The 20,750-nt window shown below is 36.7% G+C and overlaps 2 protein-coding genes and 1 non-coding gene across 3 annotated transcripts; 2 read left to right on the forward strand and 1 right to left on the reverse strand.

The window, feature by feature from the left end:
• Nucleotides 1–2,059: 2,059 nt before the first annotated feature.
• LOC112093476 lies at nt 2,060–2,413 on the forward strand. Its single transcript, XM_024171998.1, has one exon. It carries the CDS (start codon nt 2,060–2,062, stop codon nt 2,411–2,413), a length of 354 nt encoding a protein of 117 aa, XP_024027766.1.
• An 814-nt stretch (nt 2,414–3,227) lies between these two features.
• On the forward strand, nt 3,228–4,802 carry LOC112093478. The gene is made up of 4 exons (XM_024172006.1): nt 3,228–3,237; nt 3,369–3,421; nt 4,336–4,417; nt 4,525–4,802. Exons 1-4 carry the CDS (start codon nt 3,228–3,230, stop codon nt 4,704–4,706), a joined length of 327 nt encoding a protein of 108 aa, XP_024027774.1. The 3' UTR covers nt 4,707–4,802.
• A 14,770-nt stretch (nt 4,803–19,572) lies between these two features.
• LOC112093521 lies at nt 19,573–19,679 on the reverse strand. The gene has a single exon (XR_002903101.1). It is a non-coding gene; the product is annotated as a small nucleolar RNA R71 (small nucleolar RNA).
• Nucleotides 19,680–20,750: the final 1,071 nt, after the last annotated feature.

The following is a 20,750-nucleotide window of genomic DNA, read 5'->3' on the forward strand; positions in this document are numbered from 1 at the left end:
ACTTTCACACTGAAAAGAGGAACAATCAATTCCTTTAAATAACTTAGGAAACAAATGTTTCAAATAAAAAAAACTAGGGTGTCCTAGTCTAAGATGCCATAGCATGATTTGTTCTCGAACAAAAATTGAACTAATACTACTAAAGCTCTGAGCTTTTTTATTACTCGTAGATACTTCACCAAAGTAGTAAAGACCTTCAATCATCCTAGCACGACCAATCATCATCCCCGAGTTCTGGTCCTGAAATTCACAATGTGATTGAAAGAAGCTGATATGACAATTAGAATCTTTGGATAGTTTACTAACTGACAGAAGATTGCAGGCTAGTTTAGGAACATGAAGAACAGAATTGAGATTCATTTTCTCAGTCAATTTAACGAGCCTTTTTCCTGCAATAGGTGAAAAACTACCATCGACAATTCTAATTTTTTCATTGCCAGAACAAGGGAAATATGTGTTAAATAGGTGAGAAAAACAAGCCATATGGTCAGAAGCTCCGGAATCTATGATCCACGGAGAAGAATTTAAACAAGAGAGGGTTGTAGCCTTTCTACCTGTTTGTGCCAAGGAAACACTAGGAATACTGGATGAGAAATTGGACTTTATCAGTGTCAAAGGTTGATCGATTTGCTCCTTGTTGAAAGGACCCGAGTTTTGCTCCTTGTTGGAGGAGCCCGAGTTGGCTTCATTTGCTGTGGGAAAACTTGGAGGACCATGGTTGTTCTTTTCCCCTGTATTGCTGTTTTTTCAATTTTTTGGTTTGCCATGAATCCTGCAACACGTCTCACGAGTGTGATGTGGCTTTTTGCAAAAGTCACACCAAAGTCGGGACTTCTCATCATCCCTGCGCTGATAGTTTTCGACCTTATAGGCAGCAGCATCAGTAATTAAAGCAGAATTTTCAATGGACTCACCGGCACCCTTTTTTCCAAGCATAACACTCCTTTGGCTTTCTTCCCTTCTAACTTTGGAAAAACCTTCACCAATGGATGGGAGAGGACGCCTTCCAATAATTCTTCCATGCACTTCATTGAACTCAATGTTGAGGCCAGCAAGAAACTTGTAAATCCGGTTATCCTCTACAGTTTTCTTATGGTGATTGCAATCATTAATAGATTTCCAGTCATAGGTATTGAAGAGATCAAGGTCTTGCCACAATCTTTTCAAGGAATTGAAATATTTGGTGACAGAATCTTCCCCTTGCCGAATCTCTCCCAATTTCAGAGTTATCTCAAAAACCTGAGATTGATTTCTCAGGTCAGAGTACATCTGACTAATATTATCCCATAATTCTTTTGTTGTGGGATAGCACATGTAATTAGAGCTAATATCCTCATCCATGGAATTGACCAACCATGTCATAACCATGAAATTTTTCGCGTCCCAAGTAGCATATGATTGATCATCAACTGGAGGCACCTTCTTGTCCCCTATGATGTAGCCGATTTTCCTTGCCCCCGAATGTACATCCGTACAGATTTAGACCAACGGAGAAAATTGTCGCCATTCAGACGAATAGTGGTGATCTGGACCGAATGAGTGTTGGGATGGGTGGAATGGTTTGGTTGAGTTTCTGGGGTTTTCTTTGGTGCAGCAGTAGCAGGGCTTGTGGTAGCTTTCGATGTGACCTCAGACATGGCTACGTTTGGACGGAGGGAAGGAAAGGTTTTTTAGGGTTCTGGACACGTTGAAGAGTGAGTGTCTCTAATACCAACTTAGAAGATAGAATAAAATTGTGTCTAGAATGATTTTATTGAATGAATACAATGCCCTCTTTATAGGTAAGATGAGGTACATGGGATTACACAAAAGAAGGAAAGGAATAAAATAAAATATTGACAGTTTCCTATTCCCTATTCTACTTAGTTGACTTTCCATATTTACATTAGATACACATCCTAATACTCTTCTAGGATCATGACAAAATCTGGATAAAATCCCTAATTGACGCTCTCTGCCGACAGATAGTATGAAATCTACATCGGGCTATATCTACCTGCTAGTTGGAGGTGCTGTCTCCTAGAAGAGTGCTAAACAGTCTCTTATAGCCTCTTCTACCATGGCGGCAGAGTTTATAGCATGTTATGAGGCATCCAATCACAGAATATGGATGCGGAATTTTGTCACGGGGCTGCATATAGTGGATGGCATTGAAAGGCCACTCAAGTTATTTTATGACAATAAGTCAGCAGTGTTGTATTCGAACAATAACATGAGCTTGACGAAGTTGAAGCATATAGACATCAAGTTCCTAGCAGTGAAGGAAAGAGTTCAGAGTGGACAATTGTCTATAGAGCACATCGGTACAAACTCCATGGTTGCGGATCCGCTTACTAAGGGATTGCGACCCAAAGTGTTTCATGAGCACACTGCTCGTATAAGTGTCATGTCATTAGAGGATATTCAGTTTTAGTGAGAGTTTGTAATTTTAGATGCTTTTATGATATAGACATATTTTCAGTTATTTTAGTTTATGGATATTTTGAGCTTATTTTCTGCAGAAATAAAGTTTTGGTTTATTCACACTCTGATTTTGGTATGGTTTGATCTCACTAAGGTTTAAGGTGGACCGGTTGGAAATAGACATGTTAAGATCACATTACATGAAATTTTCATGCTACACATCCACATCATGATCCATATCATTCAGTTGTATTGGCATATGTGACCATTAATGGGTCGAGTTATGACAGTTGTAATGAAGGCTGCTTTGATCCTATGTTGGTATGATTGATGGACCAGATTTGTTACAGATACATTTCGGTAATGACAGCAAAGTTGAGCTCATACGGTTATTTTTGCAAAGCATAATTATAAGGTTACACATATAGCCCAAGTGAGAGATTGTTAGATCCTTAATCCAACGTTGGGCTTATATGTGAATAATTATGTGTTGCGAGCTGTCATATAAGGTTAAGCCCAATTAAAAGTGATCTACTAAGATTTGGATATTTTGGGCTTTAATGTATCTAATAGGGTGTGGGCCTTTAATGTGTAGAGACTTATGGGTAATTTCTATTTTTATGATGGGCTAAAATAGAAATATCAAAAGATAACAGGGAAGTTATCTTTATATAGCGGTTATGGTCATCAGATCGCACGTTACATTCTATTCCTTCTGACATCTCATCATCAGAGATAGTATAGAGAGAAAGTTAAAAGGTTCTCTAAGAAAACGTGTTGATCTAGAAGACAAACTGCACGAGTCTAGAGAGAAATCAGTCAATATGGATTCAGGTACGCTTCCGCTTACAGATTTATTAATTATTGATGATCTAACATGAATGTAATGATTTCACCAAATCATTGATTTCTAACATGTATATGTGTATATATTTGTGCGTGCGTATTTTTTGTACAAAATATAGGGAGAGAGGGACACTGCAACTTCAACAAGACTATAGACAACTTTTGTCTCAAGGTAGTCTTGAAGATTTGGTGAATAGAAATTTTTAGGAAGAAAGTATGTGTTTCTGTCAAAATCTATGATGAGCTACAAGCCTACAACTCAAAACGTTTTGTCTCTTCTAATACTTAGGGACAAAGTTTTGTCTCGGAATATACTTTTTTCTTACTGTTACCAAAAAAATTGTCTCTAAAGACTAAAGATGAGGTTTGAAATGTAAAATATTCTTCCTAAAAATTGATCTCTAAAACCATACTTTTTTTTTGGGGGGGTAAGGAGGGATGCCTTAAATCTTCCATAATGTATAGAAAGCCTTCGTGGAGAAGAAAGAGATGTTTCATGATCTTACACGAGGCAATGAAAACCGTGTTTTGTAGAAGTTGATATTTGATCTATATATATATATATATATATATATATGCGTGCTTCTTTCTCCTTGCCATGATGTAACGAAACAATAGAAAGTTTACCATTCAAGTTAAGGATTATAAGCTACGCCACATGAAAACATAAACAACAATAACAACAACCTCTTCCATTGGTCTACGTTAAGCAGCATCAGATTCCAAAATGAAGAGGAACAATTTCCACAAGCACAATCCAAAAGCAGAAAAGTTGTGCGTGTGTGTGTGTATATATATATATATATTGTTAGAAATCCATAAACCCCTTTCTGCATATCTTTTTTGCAGCCACCAAATCAAAAAGATAAAAACCAATCATTGATCTATCAACTGCAAATCCATGTCAGGAAAGGCAAGTTGTGGCAAACATCTTATTCCTTTTATCATTATTTTCACTACAATCAAATGGCATAAAGATTGTTTTTTTTTTATTATTTTATTTCCAAGAAAACAAAAGATTCTAATTAGGACCATCTTTCTTTTTTTTTGTTTTTTTTTTTGTTTTTTTGTCTCCAAACATTGCAGTATTGTTGCATGGTGATGAGGCTGAATATTGACTGCAACGCGTGTTGCAGAAAAGTAAGAAGATTTCTTCTAAACATGAAAGGTAAGGCTTCTACAAAAGCAGAAGTTTTGGACCAATTAACAAACTCTTAGCCCCAGATTAATTGTTTTTCTTTTCTGTTCTTTCTTTATTCATTTGATGTGTTGAAGAAATAGAGACACATATGATTGATAAGGACCAGTACATGGTAAGCGTGTGTGGAAGATTTATGCCAGCAGATATCGCGATAAAATTGCGGAAGAAGATGAACCGAAGAGTCGAGATTCTGGAAATCCAAGAGTTTGAGCGCGCTAACGAAGAGACGGAACAAAGGCCAATGGTGACTGCCTAATTGTCCACATGTAGCGTCACCAAATTTGTGCCCAAGCCTGACTACTTCAGGCCTCTTGGAACTTGTTAATGTTTAAGTAATAGACTCTGGAGGAATGAAAATTCAACTTTCATTTTCTTTTATTTTTTTTTTCTTCTTCTGTTTTTTGGTTAGAGTGAAGTTATAGAGCAATGTAAACTGTATAGATTTTAAGTTAGAACATGTGTAGCAATATCATGTATATGTGTTGGAATACATACACTTCGGCATGTAATGTTTATATGACCGCTTTATTTATCTGGTTTGTCAACTTACTCTCAAACTGTTCGTCTTTTTTGGAGAATAAATTCTTAAGCATAATTTGTCATTATCCTTCTATGCTTCAATGACTATTTTTTTTTTTCCTTCTAAACTTGGAGATGAGAGATCTGAACATTAAATCACAGCATAGGTGTGTATTTATGTTACAAAACCATCAAGTAGGACTCACCCTTGTAAAACCTGTTTGCAAGGGGAGGGAATCCAAAGACGTATAAACCTACTATTTGTCGTATAATGATTCCATGTGAGACTTTTAATGACACATTCAATGACTTGTGCAAGGGACGTTGGTAACATGTTGTCCTTTAACTTTTGATTATACTCTCAAGAGGCATAACTTAACAAATTTGGACACATTTACTATAGTAACACTATGTCAATAGAATGATAATGTTATACGACCTGTTTTTCCTTTGGTTTGCTCACTCGGAAAGGTAAGCTCCTCTTCGTGGAGAATGGATTTGGATCTTTGACCTTGGATTTATATTTTATTATCATAATTCAATAAATTTGAGTATTTGAGACACTATTTGTGAATTAAAAGAACAATTTTCTCACTAGAACGAAGAGCGGTACGCTCGATCATTCGAATCCGCTCAATGGACCGGGACGCGGTATGCTGATCTTTTTGGTCCGCTCAGCAGACTGGCTCGCGATATGCTTGGTTTTCTCAATAAGAAAGATGTCATGTTGTGTAGAAATTCAATTTTATTTTAAATTTTACTAATCCTAATTTTAGAAAATTAGCAAAATTCATATTTTCTATAAGCAACCATCGATATTATTGTATTACAACAACTACAACTTCTATCATTGTAACACAACAACTTTTATTATTGTAACACAAGGACTTCTATTGTTTTTTTTGTTTTTTTGTTTTTTACATTTATATTTAACGATCTCATTTAAAAATAAATAAATTAAGCTTTAAATTTGTGTTGCTTACCATAACTTCACAAATTTAGTTGACCAAAATAATATTAGGACGCATTTACTTCCTGTTGCTTTGATCCTCTTCAAGCGGGATATCTATATTTTAAAGTTTTTCTTTTACATCATTCACCGAGATCTTACTTTTTTTCGAAAAAGTATTTTTTTCTGAAATCCTTCACCGCCTATTTGTTTATGATTTGGATTTTGGAGGATAAGAAGAGCAATTGAGGCCACTTATGAGCGTTTGTTCAGTGAGAGACTATAGTCTCTTTCATTTCACCGATTCGAGTTTTTAATTTTAGGTTTCTACAGTAAAAAGCTCTCAGAAAATGTCACATCTAACTTTTTCTGCTACAGTGAAAAACTCTTAAAAAATATCACATCTCAGTTCGAATTGAAAACTCGAATCCGCAAAGTGAACGAGGCCTATATTAAGGTACGCCTTTCGAAACGAACCACATTTCGTTGTTCTTTACGGTTTCTACCGAACGACACAGTAACATCCACATCGGCATTAAACTAATCTCCACATGTTGGGGAACCGTGATCAAGTGACCAAATTGTGACTCCTTAAACCATTGAATTCCATACGGTGATCACTTAGGGGGCGTTTGGTACACAGTAATCAATGTGAATCATATTCTTAAGAAAGTGATGAGGGGTAATATGATTCTCAGAAATTATACATTAGTTCCATACATGAATCTTGTCTCAAATTCTCAGAAATAATACATTATTGTGTTTGATTGTGCATGAAAATGTTGTCTATTAAAAAAACATATTTTTTAAAATAAATTGCAATTAACACTCATGTATCTTAATAACATAATATTATATTTTTTAAAATATTTAGCCCATAATATTAGCACTAATATTTTAAAAAGTATAAAATAAAATTATATTTTATAAATATTTACCCTCAAAACACAACAAGTAATCCATAAATTATTAAATAATAGGGGTCTCAAAATGTTAGCTAAAATCCTCTATACTCAAAAGTTCTTACAAAAGTTCTAAACATGAGACCATATATTCCAATAAAGTTCCAAACCTATCATCAAAAGTTGTAAATATAGGACCACATATAAAGGTTCTAAACATGCCATCAAAAGATCTAAATATTAGACCATATACTAAAGTTTGTAAATATAACACCAAAAGCTTCAACCCAACTCATTCCAAAAGAGATAGAAGGAAATCTAACGTAAATTCCTCATCCAACGTGAAGAAATACTTAGTGTTGTCATGGTTTTGGGCGCAAAGTTTTCCAACTCGTACTCATTGTGCACTTGTTAGTCCTTCTACCTTCTTCACTTCAACAAACACATTCATCCTCCTTGCAGCACTATCAACCTCCTTGCAGCACTATCAACCTCGTATTGAAAGCAATTAGCAAGCCTACCAATATTCTCACCAGCCATAGCATACATATTAGAAAACTTTTTTACTGTCTCAGTTAAAGCATCAACCAATACATCTCCATTTTGAGATCTCTTTCTCTTTTTTCTTCCTGATGTAAATGGTGTTGAAGTTAATTGTGTGCTAGGACCACCAATACTTGTAGTATCCATGTGCTCATCAGACATAAGCAAGGGATCATAATCAAGATCATTTTTTTATTTTTTTATCAATATCATCAACCATATCATGCAATCTCATTTGCACCTTGTCCATTAGCACGATCCTTTCTAAACACAAGTGCTAACTCATCATAATAAGAAAACAGCTTGTTTCTTAAGCCTTTTGCAGTTAGGTGACTCTGTAATAGATATGGAAGGTAAGTTAAACAATAAAAGAGCCTAATATATTGAAACTTGAAATTTATAACCAGTTAAAAAAATACTAACCTTAACCCACTCATCAAACACATTTTTCTCAACCATAACGCATTTATCCGTATCATTCCAACCAAAGCCACTGCCCAACATTTCAGAAATGGCATGATATTGTGTCTTCAATATCTTTACACGAGAATCAATGTGGGGTTGTGCTTTAAGCCCACATTGCGGAATCTTTTCATTCATCATTTTCTCCAATTGTTGCAAGTAACCGGGCTTGAAAGTACAATTATCCGCTTTCTATTTTTCACTATTAGCCATATCCAACAAGCACTTCACTAGCTTTGAATCTTCCAATGCAGTCCATTGATGCTTCTTTCCATTGGCATCCATTCTGTGTACAAATTATAAACTTTAATATGAAAACAAAACTAACAATACTAGACAAAACAAATCAACACATCAATATATCTTTATTAAGAATCATAACAACAATGTCACACATTTATTAAGAGTCACAACAACCATGGCATACATATTTATTAAGGATCAAAACAAAAATCCAAGTACAACAATAATCCATATCAATGGCAATTTCCCCGCCATTGGTCAAACATTTCCCTAGCCAAATTATTTCTCCATACAGTCCAAGCATTGGATGTTTCAATATGTGTGTAATGCTCTATTTCGTCTTCATCATCATCCTCCTATTCTTCTTCTTCTTTTTCCCTCCTAATTAAGTTGTAAAGAAGACAACATGCCGCAATAATCCTACATTGTGCATTGATAAAATAGAATGATTTTTCCCTAAGAATTGACCATTGCCCCGTCAAAAGTCTAAATGTCCTCTCAATAACGTTCCTAGTGAAGGAATGTTTCATGTTAAAAAACTCTTCAGGAGTCTCAGGTGGGTATATCCATTTATTTAAATGGTAGCGTTGTCCTCTATAAGGAACCAAAAAGCCTTCACCGTTAGGTTAACCAGCATCGTATAGGTAGTAATATCATGTAAATCATTTCGATATATATTAGAAAATATTAAAATGCATACACATTTGAATGTGTATGACTCTAACTGTCAAGAAGATACATATTTACCATGTGGAACTTTCAATCCATTCCTCCTAGATAAAGCATCTCACAAAACTCTTGAGTCAGATGCGAAACCCTCCCATCCGGGCAATACATAAATAATTTGCATATCTTGAGAGCATACTCCTAACATGTTGGTAGCAATTTCACCCTTTCTAGAATGGTACCTAGGCGTGTCCGCTGCAGACACATTGACCTTGATGTATGTTCCATCAAGTGCTCCCAAACAGTTCTAAAATACAAATATTAATTTAAGCCTACATACCTACTGCATATTAACATACAAATAATAAAAAATTAATTGATATTTAAAATTTTCACCTTAAACCATTTCCATCTTTCATCCGTAGAATTTTCTGGAATTGGCTCTGGCCTTTTTCGTAATATTTCATGGAGGAGTAACACCGCTTTTAAGACAATATTGAATTGTCTACTTATTGTTTCACCCGAGCGTGCAAATAGACGTTTCATACAACAACAACAACAACAACAACAACAAACCTTAATCCCAACTTAATTGGGGTCGGCTATATGGATTTCACTTTTCCACACAGCTCTGTTCAAAATTAAACTTTCCTGAAGGCCTAGATCTAGAATGTCTTTCCTAACGACTTCGGTCCATGTAATTCTTGGTCTACTTCTCCCTCTCATAGTATTAGGTATAAGAATGTCCTTCCAAGCACGAACTGGTGCTTCTAGCGGTCTACGTTGGACATGCCTGAACCACCTCAAGCGGCCTTCGCACACCTTATCTTCTATTGGTGCTACACCTACTTTACTACAAATAACTTCATTCCTTATGCGATCCATTCTCGTATGACCACTCATCCATCTTAACATACGCATTTCTGCCACACTCATCTTAGATATATGTTGTCTCTTAATGGCCCAACATTCACTGCCATATAACACAGCTGGGCGGATTACAGTCCTATAGAACTTTCCTTTCAACTTAATAGGCATCTTGCCATCACATAAAACTCCCACAGTATTCTTCCACTTAACCCACCCTGCCTTAATCCTATGTTGAATATCCTCTTCTATATCTCCTTCGTACTGCACTATAGACCCAAGGTACCTAAACTTCCTAGAAGCCTCAATCTCCACACCATCTAAAGTCATTCCATCACTCTGATTACTTGAGTTACTAAACCTACAATGCATGTATTCAGTTTTCGTCCTACTTAACTTAAATCCCTTCGTCTCGAGAGTTTATCTCCACAGTTCTAACTTACGGTGAGTTCATCAACTAAAACTATATCATCCGCAAAAAGCATACACCAATGAACTCTATCTTGGATTTCTCTTGTCAGCTCATCCATCACGATGGTGAAAAGATACGGACTAAGAGCAGATCCTTGATAAAGGCCGATCCGAATGGGGAACTCTATCGTGTAGCCTCCAGCAGTTCTCACACTCGTGACCACCCCATCGTACATGTCCTTAATTACCTTAATATACCTCACATGCACTCCTCTCTTTTCTAACGCCCACCATAAAACTTCCATCGGCACCCTATCATATGCTTTTCCTAAATTTATACAAACCATATGTAGGTCCGTCTTGACTTCTCTGTACCTTTCCACCAGCATCCTAAGAAGAAAAATGGCTTCCGTGGTTGATCTGCCTGGCATGAAGTCAAATTGGTTACCTGAGATGCAAATAGGCATTTCATAATCCTATTTTTTTTTATCATGAGCTAATATATGTAGGAATATAGCTACCAATTCTTCAACATCTATATTTTTTGTTCCCCTCAAATGACCAATAGTTCTAAGGTAGTTACATAGGATAGTAAATGTTCTCCTATCCATACGAGTGCTTTCAAGACATACTAAGTCACTCTCATGTATCAATCGATGGTAATTTAGTTGGCGTATATGATGTCGGCGATAAGAACTCTCACCCCATCTATTTCTACGCAAATGTCTCTTACTAATAATTACAAATATCATAGAACAAAAATGTCATTTCATTTAACATCTCCATATATTGAACCAAAATAGCCACAATTCTTTTTTTTTTTCGTTCCAATGGAAGAAGATTCATATCTGCTCATTGATGGAGAAAAAAGAAATAAACATACTGATTATAAAGAAAAAATTCAGCCACGTATATAACGGATTCAACAAGAAATATATTCAACCAAAGGCAATGGCCATCATTAACGGATTCAATAAGATATAGATTCAACCAAAGGCAACGACATCATTAACGGATTCAACAAGAAAAATAGAGCTATTTTCTCTCTTTTTTTCTTTTTCTTTTTTTTTTTCTTTTTTTCTTGCTCTGAACCATAACCATGGCATTGTGATCTAAGGAAGCTGCTTTTCTTGAGCTCCAATGTCTACCTCTTCTTAGTCAGTAACTCCTAGTTTGTCTGTTGAGTGTTAAGTTATTTTCTCTCTCTTCTCTGTGTTTTTTTTTTTCCCTTTCTATCTGTGGGTTTTCTTGATAATGTTCTTGGGTATGTTTGGTTGCTGAGAAAGCTCAGAACTTATCAAGATTTGGAATTTTGTACGATGGGTTGTTGTAAAAACGTGCTTTTGTCCTAAACAAAGACAAATTCCTCTTCTTCACCGAGATCTCTAGTTTCAAAAATTGTGCTCTAAATTTTCTTTAATTTGCTAGATCTTTTTTCGCTGAAAAGGTTTCAACTTTTAAGTAGATCTGATATAATTTTTTTGGGTTCGTCTTTAAAATAGCTCGTTTTCATGTGCTAAAGAAAAATGCTGCAACTTTTGAGGACAATTTGATAACTACATTATATCTTCATCAGATAATGTTAAATTTGTTATGAATTTGGGGATAAAAAAAAAAGGCTGATACGGATTCAACAAGAAGAAAAGAAGAAAAACCAAGAAAATAACATACCCTGGTGGTGGCGGCACAGAAAAGTCCGGCAACGGCGTAGTCGATAGAAGAGTGGTGCCAGACTGGACGAGAGAGAGCTCTATCGTGTAGCCTCCAGCAGTTCTCACACTCGTGACCACCCCATCGTACATGTCCTTAATTACCTTAATATACCTCACATGCACTCCTCTCTTTTCTAACGCCCACCATAAAACTTCCATCGGCACCCTATCATATGCTTTTCCTAAATTTATACAAACCATATGTAGGTCCGTCTTGACTTCTCTGTACCTTTCCACCAGCATCCTAAGAAGAAAAATGGCTTCCGTGGTTGATCTGCCTGGCATGAAGTCAAATTGGTTACCTGAGATGCAAATAGGCATTTCATAATCCTATTTTTTTTTATCATGAGCTAATATATGTAGGAATATAGCTACCAATTCTTCAACATCTATATTTTTTGTTCCCCTCAAATGACCAATAGTTCTAAGGTAGTTACATAGGATAGTAAATGTTCTCCTATCCATACGAGTGCTTTCAAGACATACTAAGTCACTCTCATGTATCAATCGATGGTAATTTAGTTGGCGTATATGATGTCGGCGATAAGAACTCTCACCCCATCTATTTCTACGCAAATGTCTCTTACTAATAATTACAAATATCATAGAACAAAAATGTCATTTCATTTAACATCTCCATATATTGAACCAAAATAGCCACAATTCTTTTTTTTTTTCGTTCCAATGGAAGAAGATTCATATCTGCTCATTGATGGAGAAAAAAGAAATAAACATACTGATTATAAAGAAAAAATTCAGCCACGTATATAACGGATTCAACAAGAAATATATTCAACCAAAGGCAATGGCCATCATTAACGGATTCAATAAGATATAGATTCAACCAAAGGCAACGACATCATTAACGGATTCAACAAGAAAAATAGAGCTATTTTCTCTCTTTTTTTCTTTTTCTTTTTTTTTTTCTTTTTTTCTTGCTCTGAACCATAACCATGGCATTGTGATCTAAGGAAGCTGCTTTTCTTGAGCTCCAATGTCTACCTCTTCTTAGTCAGTAACTCCTAGTTTGTCTGTTGAGTGTTAAGTTATTTTCTCTCTCTTCTCTGTGTTTTTTTTTTTCCCTTTCTATCTGTGGGTTTTCTTGATAATGTTCTTGGGTATGTTTGGTTGCTGAGAAAGCTCAGAACTTATCAAGATTTGGAATTTTGTACGATGGGTTGTTGTAAAAACGTGCTTTTGTCCTAAACAAAGACAAATTCCTCTTCTTCACCGAGATCTCTAGTTTCAAAAATTGTGCTCTAAATTTTCTTTAATTTGCTAGATCTTTTTTCGCTGAAAAGGTTTCAACTTTTAAGTAGATCTGATATAATTTTTTTGGGTTCGTCTTTAAAATAGCTCGTTTTCATGTGCTAAAGAAAAATGCTGCAACTTTTGAGGACAATTTGATAACTACATTATATCTTCATCAGATAATGTTAAATTTGTTATGAATTTGGGGATAAAAAAAAAAGGCTGATACGGATTCAACAAGAAGAAAAGAAGAAAAACCAAGAAAATAACATACCCTGGTGGTGGCGGCACAGAAAAGTCCGGCAACGGCGTAGTCGATAGAAGAGTGGTGCCAGACTGGACGAGAGAGAGGAGGCTGGGCTGGGAAGAGAAGGGTGAGAGTCTGAGAGAGAGGTTAGGACTTATTTCTTTTCATGTGATATTAAACTTTCTTGAGAAAGTAAATAACACCCTCCTAGATGGGTTTATGATTACCCCAAAATGTAGTAATGTGAAACTCATAATTTTTATTTTTTTAGGTTTTAAAAAAATCTAATAATTATATCAAATATGAGAATTTGTAAGATTTTCATTCCTACCTTTGAAATTATCTTATACCAAACGCCCCCTTAAGGCGTTGGTGATCACTTCAACCGTCTCAGTCAACAGACACTTTGTTGTAATTTTGCACTTAAAGTTCATCCGTTGCGAACTCAATCTCATTGTTGGTCGGGAGGAGCATCACAATCCTGCAACTAAATCATATATTGTATAAATAAACTAGAGAAATTAGATTACACTGCAAGATCAATTACACCACTTACCACGTTACCTTCTTAAATGATTTTACAATTTCTTTTAAATTTCATCTACTTAGATTTATAAAAATTATTCAATTTCAATAGCGTACCAGAGGGACCAAAGACCAAGTGAATCGGTCCTACCAGTCTGAATCACTATCTGGCAACTTAAACAATCTGGAAAACTGGACTGGTAAGACTGATATTATTTTGTCGTCGGTCCTCCGGCTCCACTCTCAAAGCGCAGAGCAACAATCTAAAGTATTTAATGCAAATGACAATTTCTTTAAGAGCAAGTCAAACGAATGTCTTTTAAACAAAGGAAATATGTTTGCACCTTAGAGTGTGTGTGTGTGCGCGCGCGCGCGTGTATATATATGACATTCATTCTAATTATTTATCAAACTACACGCAAAACACGTTATGAATTGTACTATGAGCATTACACGTAAACAAGGTCAAATAAGCAGACCACGAAGAGATCACAACCTGGTTTTATTGCGTTTAAGAGAACCAGATGGGTCAAATCAAGACAATAGCCAACCAAAAAAGTATAAATCTTCTCTTTCTTTCAATCTTTTACACAATGTGACTTGTGTTTGGAATTGTTAATTAACTATGTAAATATTGTAAGAAAAGGACTACATATTCAATTTTCTGTTGCTTTGTTTCACCATTTTGCAAATAAATGCACATCCACAAGAAATTTGAATAAAAACAGGTAAATACAAAAAATTGAAAAAGAAAGAATATCCATTCTTTCATCTTCTATCAAAAACATTTAACATCATATCCCAAAGCTTCCTACAAACCCCGAAAAATCAGACTTTATCTGATGATGCTACAAATTTGGATAATTTTTCTAAACAATAACAAACTCAAATAAGAGATTAAGACACCTAAATGATTAAGATTTCACCAAACTAACCATTCAATATAGCTGCAACTGTGATTTCACGCAAAGGCATGCAATGATTATAAATCCAACTATCATATATGTTGAACACAGAAATGACTGAGAGAAAATCTTTGCTAACATATATGTTGATAAACTAACTAAATTTAATTCAAATGGAGTTAAAGAGAAGAAAATTTACCGATGGTTCCAAGGCCCGTGTTTGTAGTGTCTCCGCCGTGCTTGGAGTGGTGGTCTCGGTTGTGGTGGTGTCTTTGGTGGCGGATTGTTGTCGCCAACCGGTTGGGGCGGCGTCCCGCTTATTCCTTCGAAGTCCTTTTCCGACTCTGACGTTTCCGTAAGTGCCATTGCAATCACAAAAAGGAAATGCGCAAGTCCGGAAGGAGTATAGGAGCGACGGTTCGAAAGCGAAAAGGTCGGTCCGGTAGTTCAGCGTAAATCGGAGGTGGTGGGGTGGAGGAGCGGCTTCGAACGGAGGTTCGGCTGTGGGAGCGACGGCGATCGGAGTTCCGAAAGAGAAACAGAGCGACGATCCGAAAGGGAAAATGGCAACTGCACAAATCGGTTAGATCTAAAACATTAAAATGATTTTTTCTCACTCCACCATCAGACAAGATCATGCTCCATTCCATAATTTAGTTCCCAGTATCTATTGCTGTAAAATTTTTTACTAATTTTGGAAGGCTGCATTCTAAGCTTTTAAATCTGGTGTTATGAGACGGTTGATCCAGGTAGAAGTTATGAGGAAAGTTTTGATAATAAAAGATTGAAAAGAAACTATGTGCTACCTATTATAAATGAATTGTGCTTTCCTCGGCTATGAACAACAAGTACTAGAGTTTAGATACTTGTTTAAAATTCCATGCTCCAATTTAAAAATCCATTCTCTTGGTTCTTACAAAAGGAGGGAGAAAAAGATAGCACCAAAATATAATAAAGTTACTATTGAATCTTGATGGAGTAGATGCTAAGGAACTATTTGCATTAATAAATCTGAATCATAAGCCAGATAATCTTAAAAGGAGTGATGTATACTGTGTGTAAGATGGCACTGCATGTGTTGTTGAATCACTAATAGTTTAATTAACTTGATTAATAGCTCTTGCAAAGAGAGTATTTTTGAGTAATCAAAAACTACTTTTCTGTAAGGGATATAAGTTTTATACAAAACCAATAAACTAAAACACCTTCAGAAGTTAAAAGTTGCTCAGAAAAGTGAAAATTTACTTGGTATTTTATATACCCAATACCGTACATTCCAATAGTTGCTGAACATGATAGTTACGTAACACAATACTTTCCTCTCCAAATTGTTTTCAACTAACCTGTGATCTTAAGAAGTTAATTGACTAATGCCTCGTTGATTTTACCGATTCGAGTTTTCAGTTTTAAGTTTTTACAGTTAAAAGCTCTTAATAATTGTCACATCTAACTTTTTCTGCTACAGTGAAAAATTCTAAAAAAATGTTACATCTCAACTCGAATCAAAAACTCAAATCCGCAAAGTGAACGCTCGCCCCCGTTCTTTTCGCTGATTCAAGTTTAGAATTCGAGTTTTACTACAGTAAAAAGCTCTCAGAAACAGTCACATCTAACTTTTTTGCTACAATAAAAAGCTCTCACACAACATCACATCTCAACTCGAATTAAAAACTCAAATTAGCGAACCGAACGGGCAACGTTCTGGATATTGTCTGAGCGACCTTGAATGACCAATCAATATCAGATGGTCATTCAAGGTTGTTCCTTTCCCACTAGGCGCGCGACCCACATTAAACTCTATCGCGTGCTAAACACAATGGTCGTTCTATCTGAATGACGAATAACTACCACAAATCACTTCAGTTCAAAGTTGTTTGAGCGACCCCGAATGACCCCAAACGACCAATCAATATCAGATGGTCGTACAAGGTTGTTCCTTTTTCACTAGACGCGCGACCCACATTAAGCTCTATCGCGCACTAAACACAATGGTCGTTCTATCTGAATGACGAATAACTACCCCAAATCACTTCAGTTCAAAGTTGTCTGAGCGACCCCGAACGACCAATCAATATCAGATGGTCGTTCAAGGTTGATCCTTTCCCACTAGGCGTGCGACCCACATTAAGCTCTGTCACGGGCTAAACACAATGGTTGTTCTATCTGAATGACGGTCGCGCGACATTAAACAACGGAGTAACTAAAATTCATTGATTTGATTGATATTTATAATCTTCCATCAATTCTTTGTTTCTATTAATACAGATATCGAGAACAATTCACACGTCAGAGTTGCATGAACTACCTCCATGTATAGTGACCATGGAAGACTTTTCGAGTAAAATCAAGATTCGATCACAACTGAATGTCATAAAGAATAGAGCAAGAACGACCATCAGGTCGTTCAGGCATTTTTTTGCGAGCAACCCCACCAAAATAGGAACGACGCCTAGGTCGTTCGGGTTTGCCTATTGGTCGCTCTAAGGCTCTCCAACACTTTTTTTTTTCAAATAGCAAGCATTCTGGAACGACCGAGAAAGACATCAAGCGACCACCGAAAGAGCAAGAACAACCATCAGGTCGTTCAGGCATTTTTTTGCCAGCGACCCCACCGAAACAGGAACGACGCCTAGGTCACTCAGGTTTGCCTCTTAGTCACTCTAAGGCTCTCCAACACTTTTTTTTTTTTCAAATAGCAAGCATTCTGGAATGACCGAGAAAGACACCGAGCGACCACAAAACAAACAAGAACGACCATCAGGTCTTCCAAGTATTTTTTCACCAGCAACCCCACATAAACAAGATCGGCGTCGAGGTCGCTCGGGTTTGCCTCTTGGTTGCTAATAACTCTAGGAATTAGAGTTATTTTAGGCATTTCTAGGCTTATAGTTGGCTCATCCAAAGGTTTAGTTGTTCATTTTCTGCTTTATTTGTTCAACTTTTGGTTCATGTGGTGCACTCTACAGAGAGTCATTTGTGTGCGGTTTCTGTGCTAATTTGGAAGAAAATTGCTAACTTGTGTCCAAAAGGGTTTCGTTTCTGATTTGCAGGTTTTGTGATGATAAATGATGCAGCATTTGCTACATCACAAATGTGACAGCATGCAGTTAGTGGATGACGTCAGCGCATAACTTTGCACAAGAATTAGGACAAAGAGGGCATAAGACGGATTTAGTGCTTAGTCAGCTGGACCCAACATCTGAGTAGGTGCCACCTCGGCGTCCTTGGTTGCCCTAAAGAGGAATGCACCTAGAAACTCACAAGAGGAGAGCAAGAGGAGAAAATAGAAACCAAAGAGGAGACCAAAGTGAAAGAAAAACAGGCAGTAGAGAGTAAAAAGAAAACCAGAGAGAAAGAAAGAAAAAAAAAACAAGTACGAAGGAGACGAATTTGGCTGGAAATCTCAAGGAGTGAAGCCATGGGAGGAGACCACCAAGCTTCACCTAGTCTTTACTATTGTTCTCCTCATTTTGGTTTATCTTTCCTCTTCATCTGTATTCAAATCATGGCTGTTTATTTTGTTGAACTTAACAGAATGAGTATGAGCTAAATTAACTTGGCTGAGATGATAAAGTACCCGAATCTATAATTAAAGTTGTGTATGCTCACTTTTGCTATATTAATATTGATCTAGTTTGTTCAATATAATCTTTATCGTTTATTTTTGTTTACTGACTGGCCATCTTAAATTGAATATTGTGAGTTCAATTTGTTAGAAAGTTGATTGGAATTAGACCAATATTGAACAATGTGTTGTTTAGCTAAATTTCACAAAGAAATCAAGTTTATTTGCAAGTAGTCTAGAAATATACACTTGTCTCACACAGCCCAATTGAAACCTATGCTTAACTTGACCTCTATGCTTAGATTTCTCATAGGAATATGTTGAAATATGAGTAAAGAGGCGAAATCATAAGTAGGTCGGGAGATCTTTGTGTAAAATTCGTGTTCAAGTTAACTGAAAGCATTGTTGTTGCAAAAGTCGTAGTATAAATAGCCCAGGTTGCAGTGAAGGAGATTTTCTCTTTTGATAACTGAGTGTGCATTTATTTACTTGTGTTTATTGCAATTCTTTTAGTCTTTGTAATTGAATCAAACCATTAAATTTGTTTACATTGCATCTCTTGGACCTTAGTAGGAAAAATATTGATAACTTTCTCCGTGGGAATGATACTCTACTCACTCTTTATTACTTGTTTGGCACGTACACATGCAAGCATAAAAATCGCGCAACAAGTTTTTAGCGTTGTTGCCAGGGACTGTTATCATAGTTGATCTTTGTAAGATTCAAGTGTTTTCGTTATTTTAGTTGACAATTTTGTTTCCTTCTATTTCAGATATTCTTCTTCTCGCATGAATTGACAATAAGACTGTGATTTGCTACCCTTGGATCCAAAAATTGAAAGAACGTTCCTCGCAAGGAGAAGGGAGCGGTAAGGTCTATCGGTTGTTGAAGGAATGGCAGAGGAAGCTGCCAGTAATGCAACCAACCTTGGGCAGCCCGTAAATGTTAACAATCCAGTTAACTAGGCAGCCATGGCAGATGACAGGGATAGGGCCATCAAAGAATATGCCATACCGATTTTACATGGGCTCAATCCGGGCATCATTAGGCCAGAGATACAGGCGCCTCAGTTTGAGCTTAAACCGATCATGTTTCAAATGTTGCAAACAGTGGGCCAATTCAATGGCATGGCAACTGAAGATCCCCACTTGCATCTCAGGCTATTCATGGAAGTCTGTGATACTTTTAAGCTTCCAGGGGTTATAGAAGAAGCTTTGAGACTGAAGCTCTTCTCTTATTCCTTGAGGGATAGAGCTAGGGTATGGTTAAACTCTCTACCACCGAACTTTGTGGCGACGTGGAATGACATGGTAGAGAAGTTTCTGATGAAGTATTTTCCACCAACTAAGAATGCCAAGCTTAGAAATGACATCACTGGATTTCAGCAACATAAGGGGGAATCTTTGTATGAGGCATGGGAGAGGTTTAAGGAATTATTGCGCAAATGCCCTCACCATGAGATTCCTCATTGGATTCAGATGGAGACGTTCTACAATGGACTTAATGGGCAAACTCGAACCATAGGAGATGCTTCAGCCAATGGTGCTATTTTGGCAAAGACTTACAATGAGGCTTATGAGATTTTGAAATGGATGGCTAATAACAACTATCAATTGCCCGCGGTGAGAGCTTTAACGGCTCAAGTATCAATCAATGAATCAGGGGGTGAATTCTCCTCAGTTTACAACGGTCTCTTGTACTTACTGTGGTGAAGGGCATCTCTTTAATAGTTGTCCATCCAACCCAAAATCAACATGCTTTGTGGGCAACTGATAAGTGCACAAATTTACACTTTTAATGTTCATAATTGTCAAATTATTTTATCAAATTTGTGATTTTAATTTCAAATATTCCTAAATTTAGAGGATTTAATTTTAATTGGATTTATTTTATTTTTTCAGGTTTTTGAAGAAAACAATTGGATTTGGGCTAGTTTACCAAGCAAAACTCAAAAGTTGAGCCCATCAGAAGACATCACCAAGCCCGCCAAGCAGCCAAGCCGAGCTGTTTGTTATTTCTCCGCGCCACGTGTTGAATTCTGGCATTCCGCAGATGTGTGGGACCCAGGTGTCCCCTTGCGCACGCGCGCTTGGCGCGCACGGTTGCTTCCCCCGGGCGAGTCTCCTCCACGCGCGTGTCAGGGACGTTTCCTTTCTTCTTCCGCGTGGGTCCCGTCGTGCAGCCGTTCTCTAGCCAGATCCTGCCACGTGTTCCAAGTGGGACCCAGCTTTCGACATCTCTCTTCCGCCTCTCAGCTCGCGTGACACATGTCCCTACACAGTAACAATTTTTCCACTCCACGAATCTTCATGCGCCACGTGTCCTAGCCTTTTGCTCTTCCTTTTTGTTGCCATTTGTGTCCGTTATTTTTACTGAGGAGTACAATGCCTGGGTTTCTTCTTCAGCCTCAAACCGTTTCTGATGGTTATCTCCTCATTAAGTTCTAGTTTTTATCATCCCAATTAATCATTTGTAAATTTTAATTAATTTTAGAACGTTTGTCGTTTTTTTAGTTGCTGATTGTAACCTTTGG

This window comes from Morus notabilis, unplaced genomic scaffold, assembly GCF_000414095.1.
Source record: "Morus notabilis unplaced genomic scaffold, ASM41409v2 Scaffold1049, whole genome shotgun sequence".
NCBI classification, from domain to species: Eukaryota; Viridiplantae; Streptophyta; class Magnoliopsida; order Rosales; family Moraceae; genus Morus; species Morus notabilis.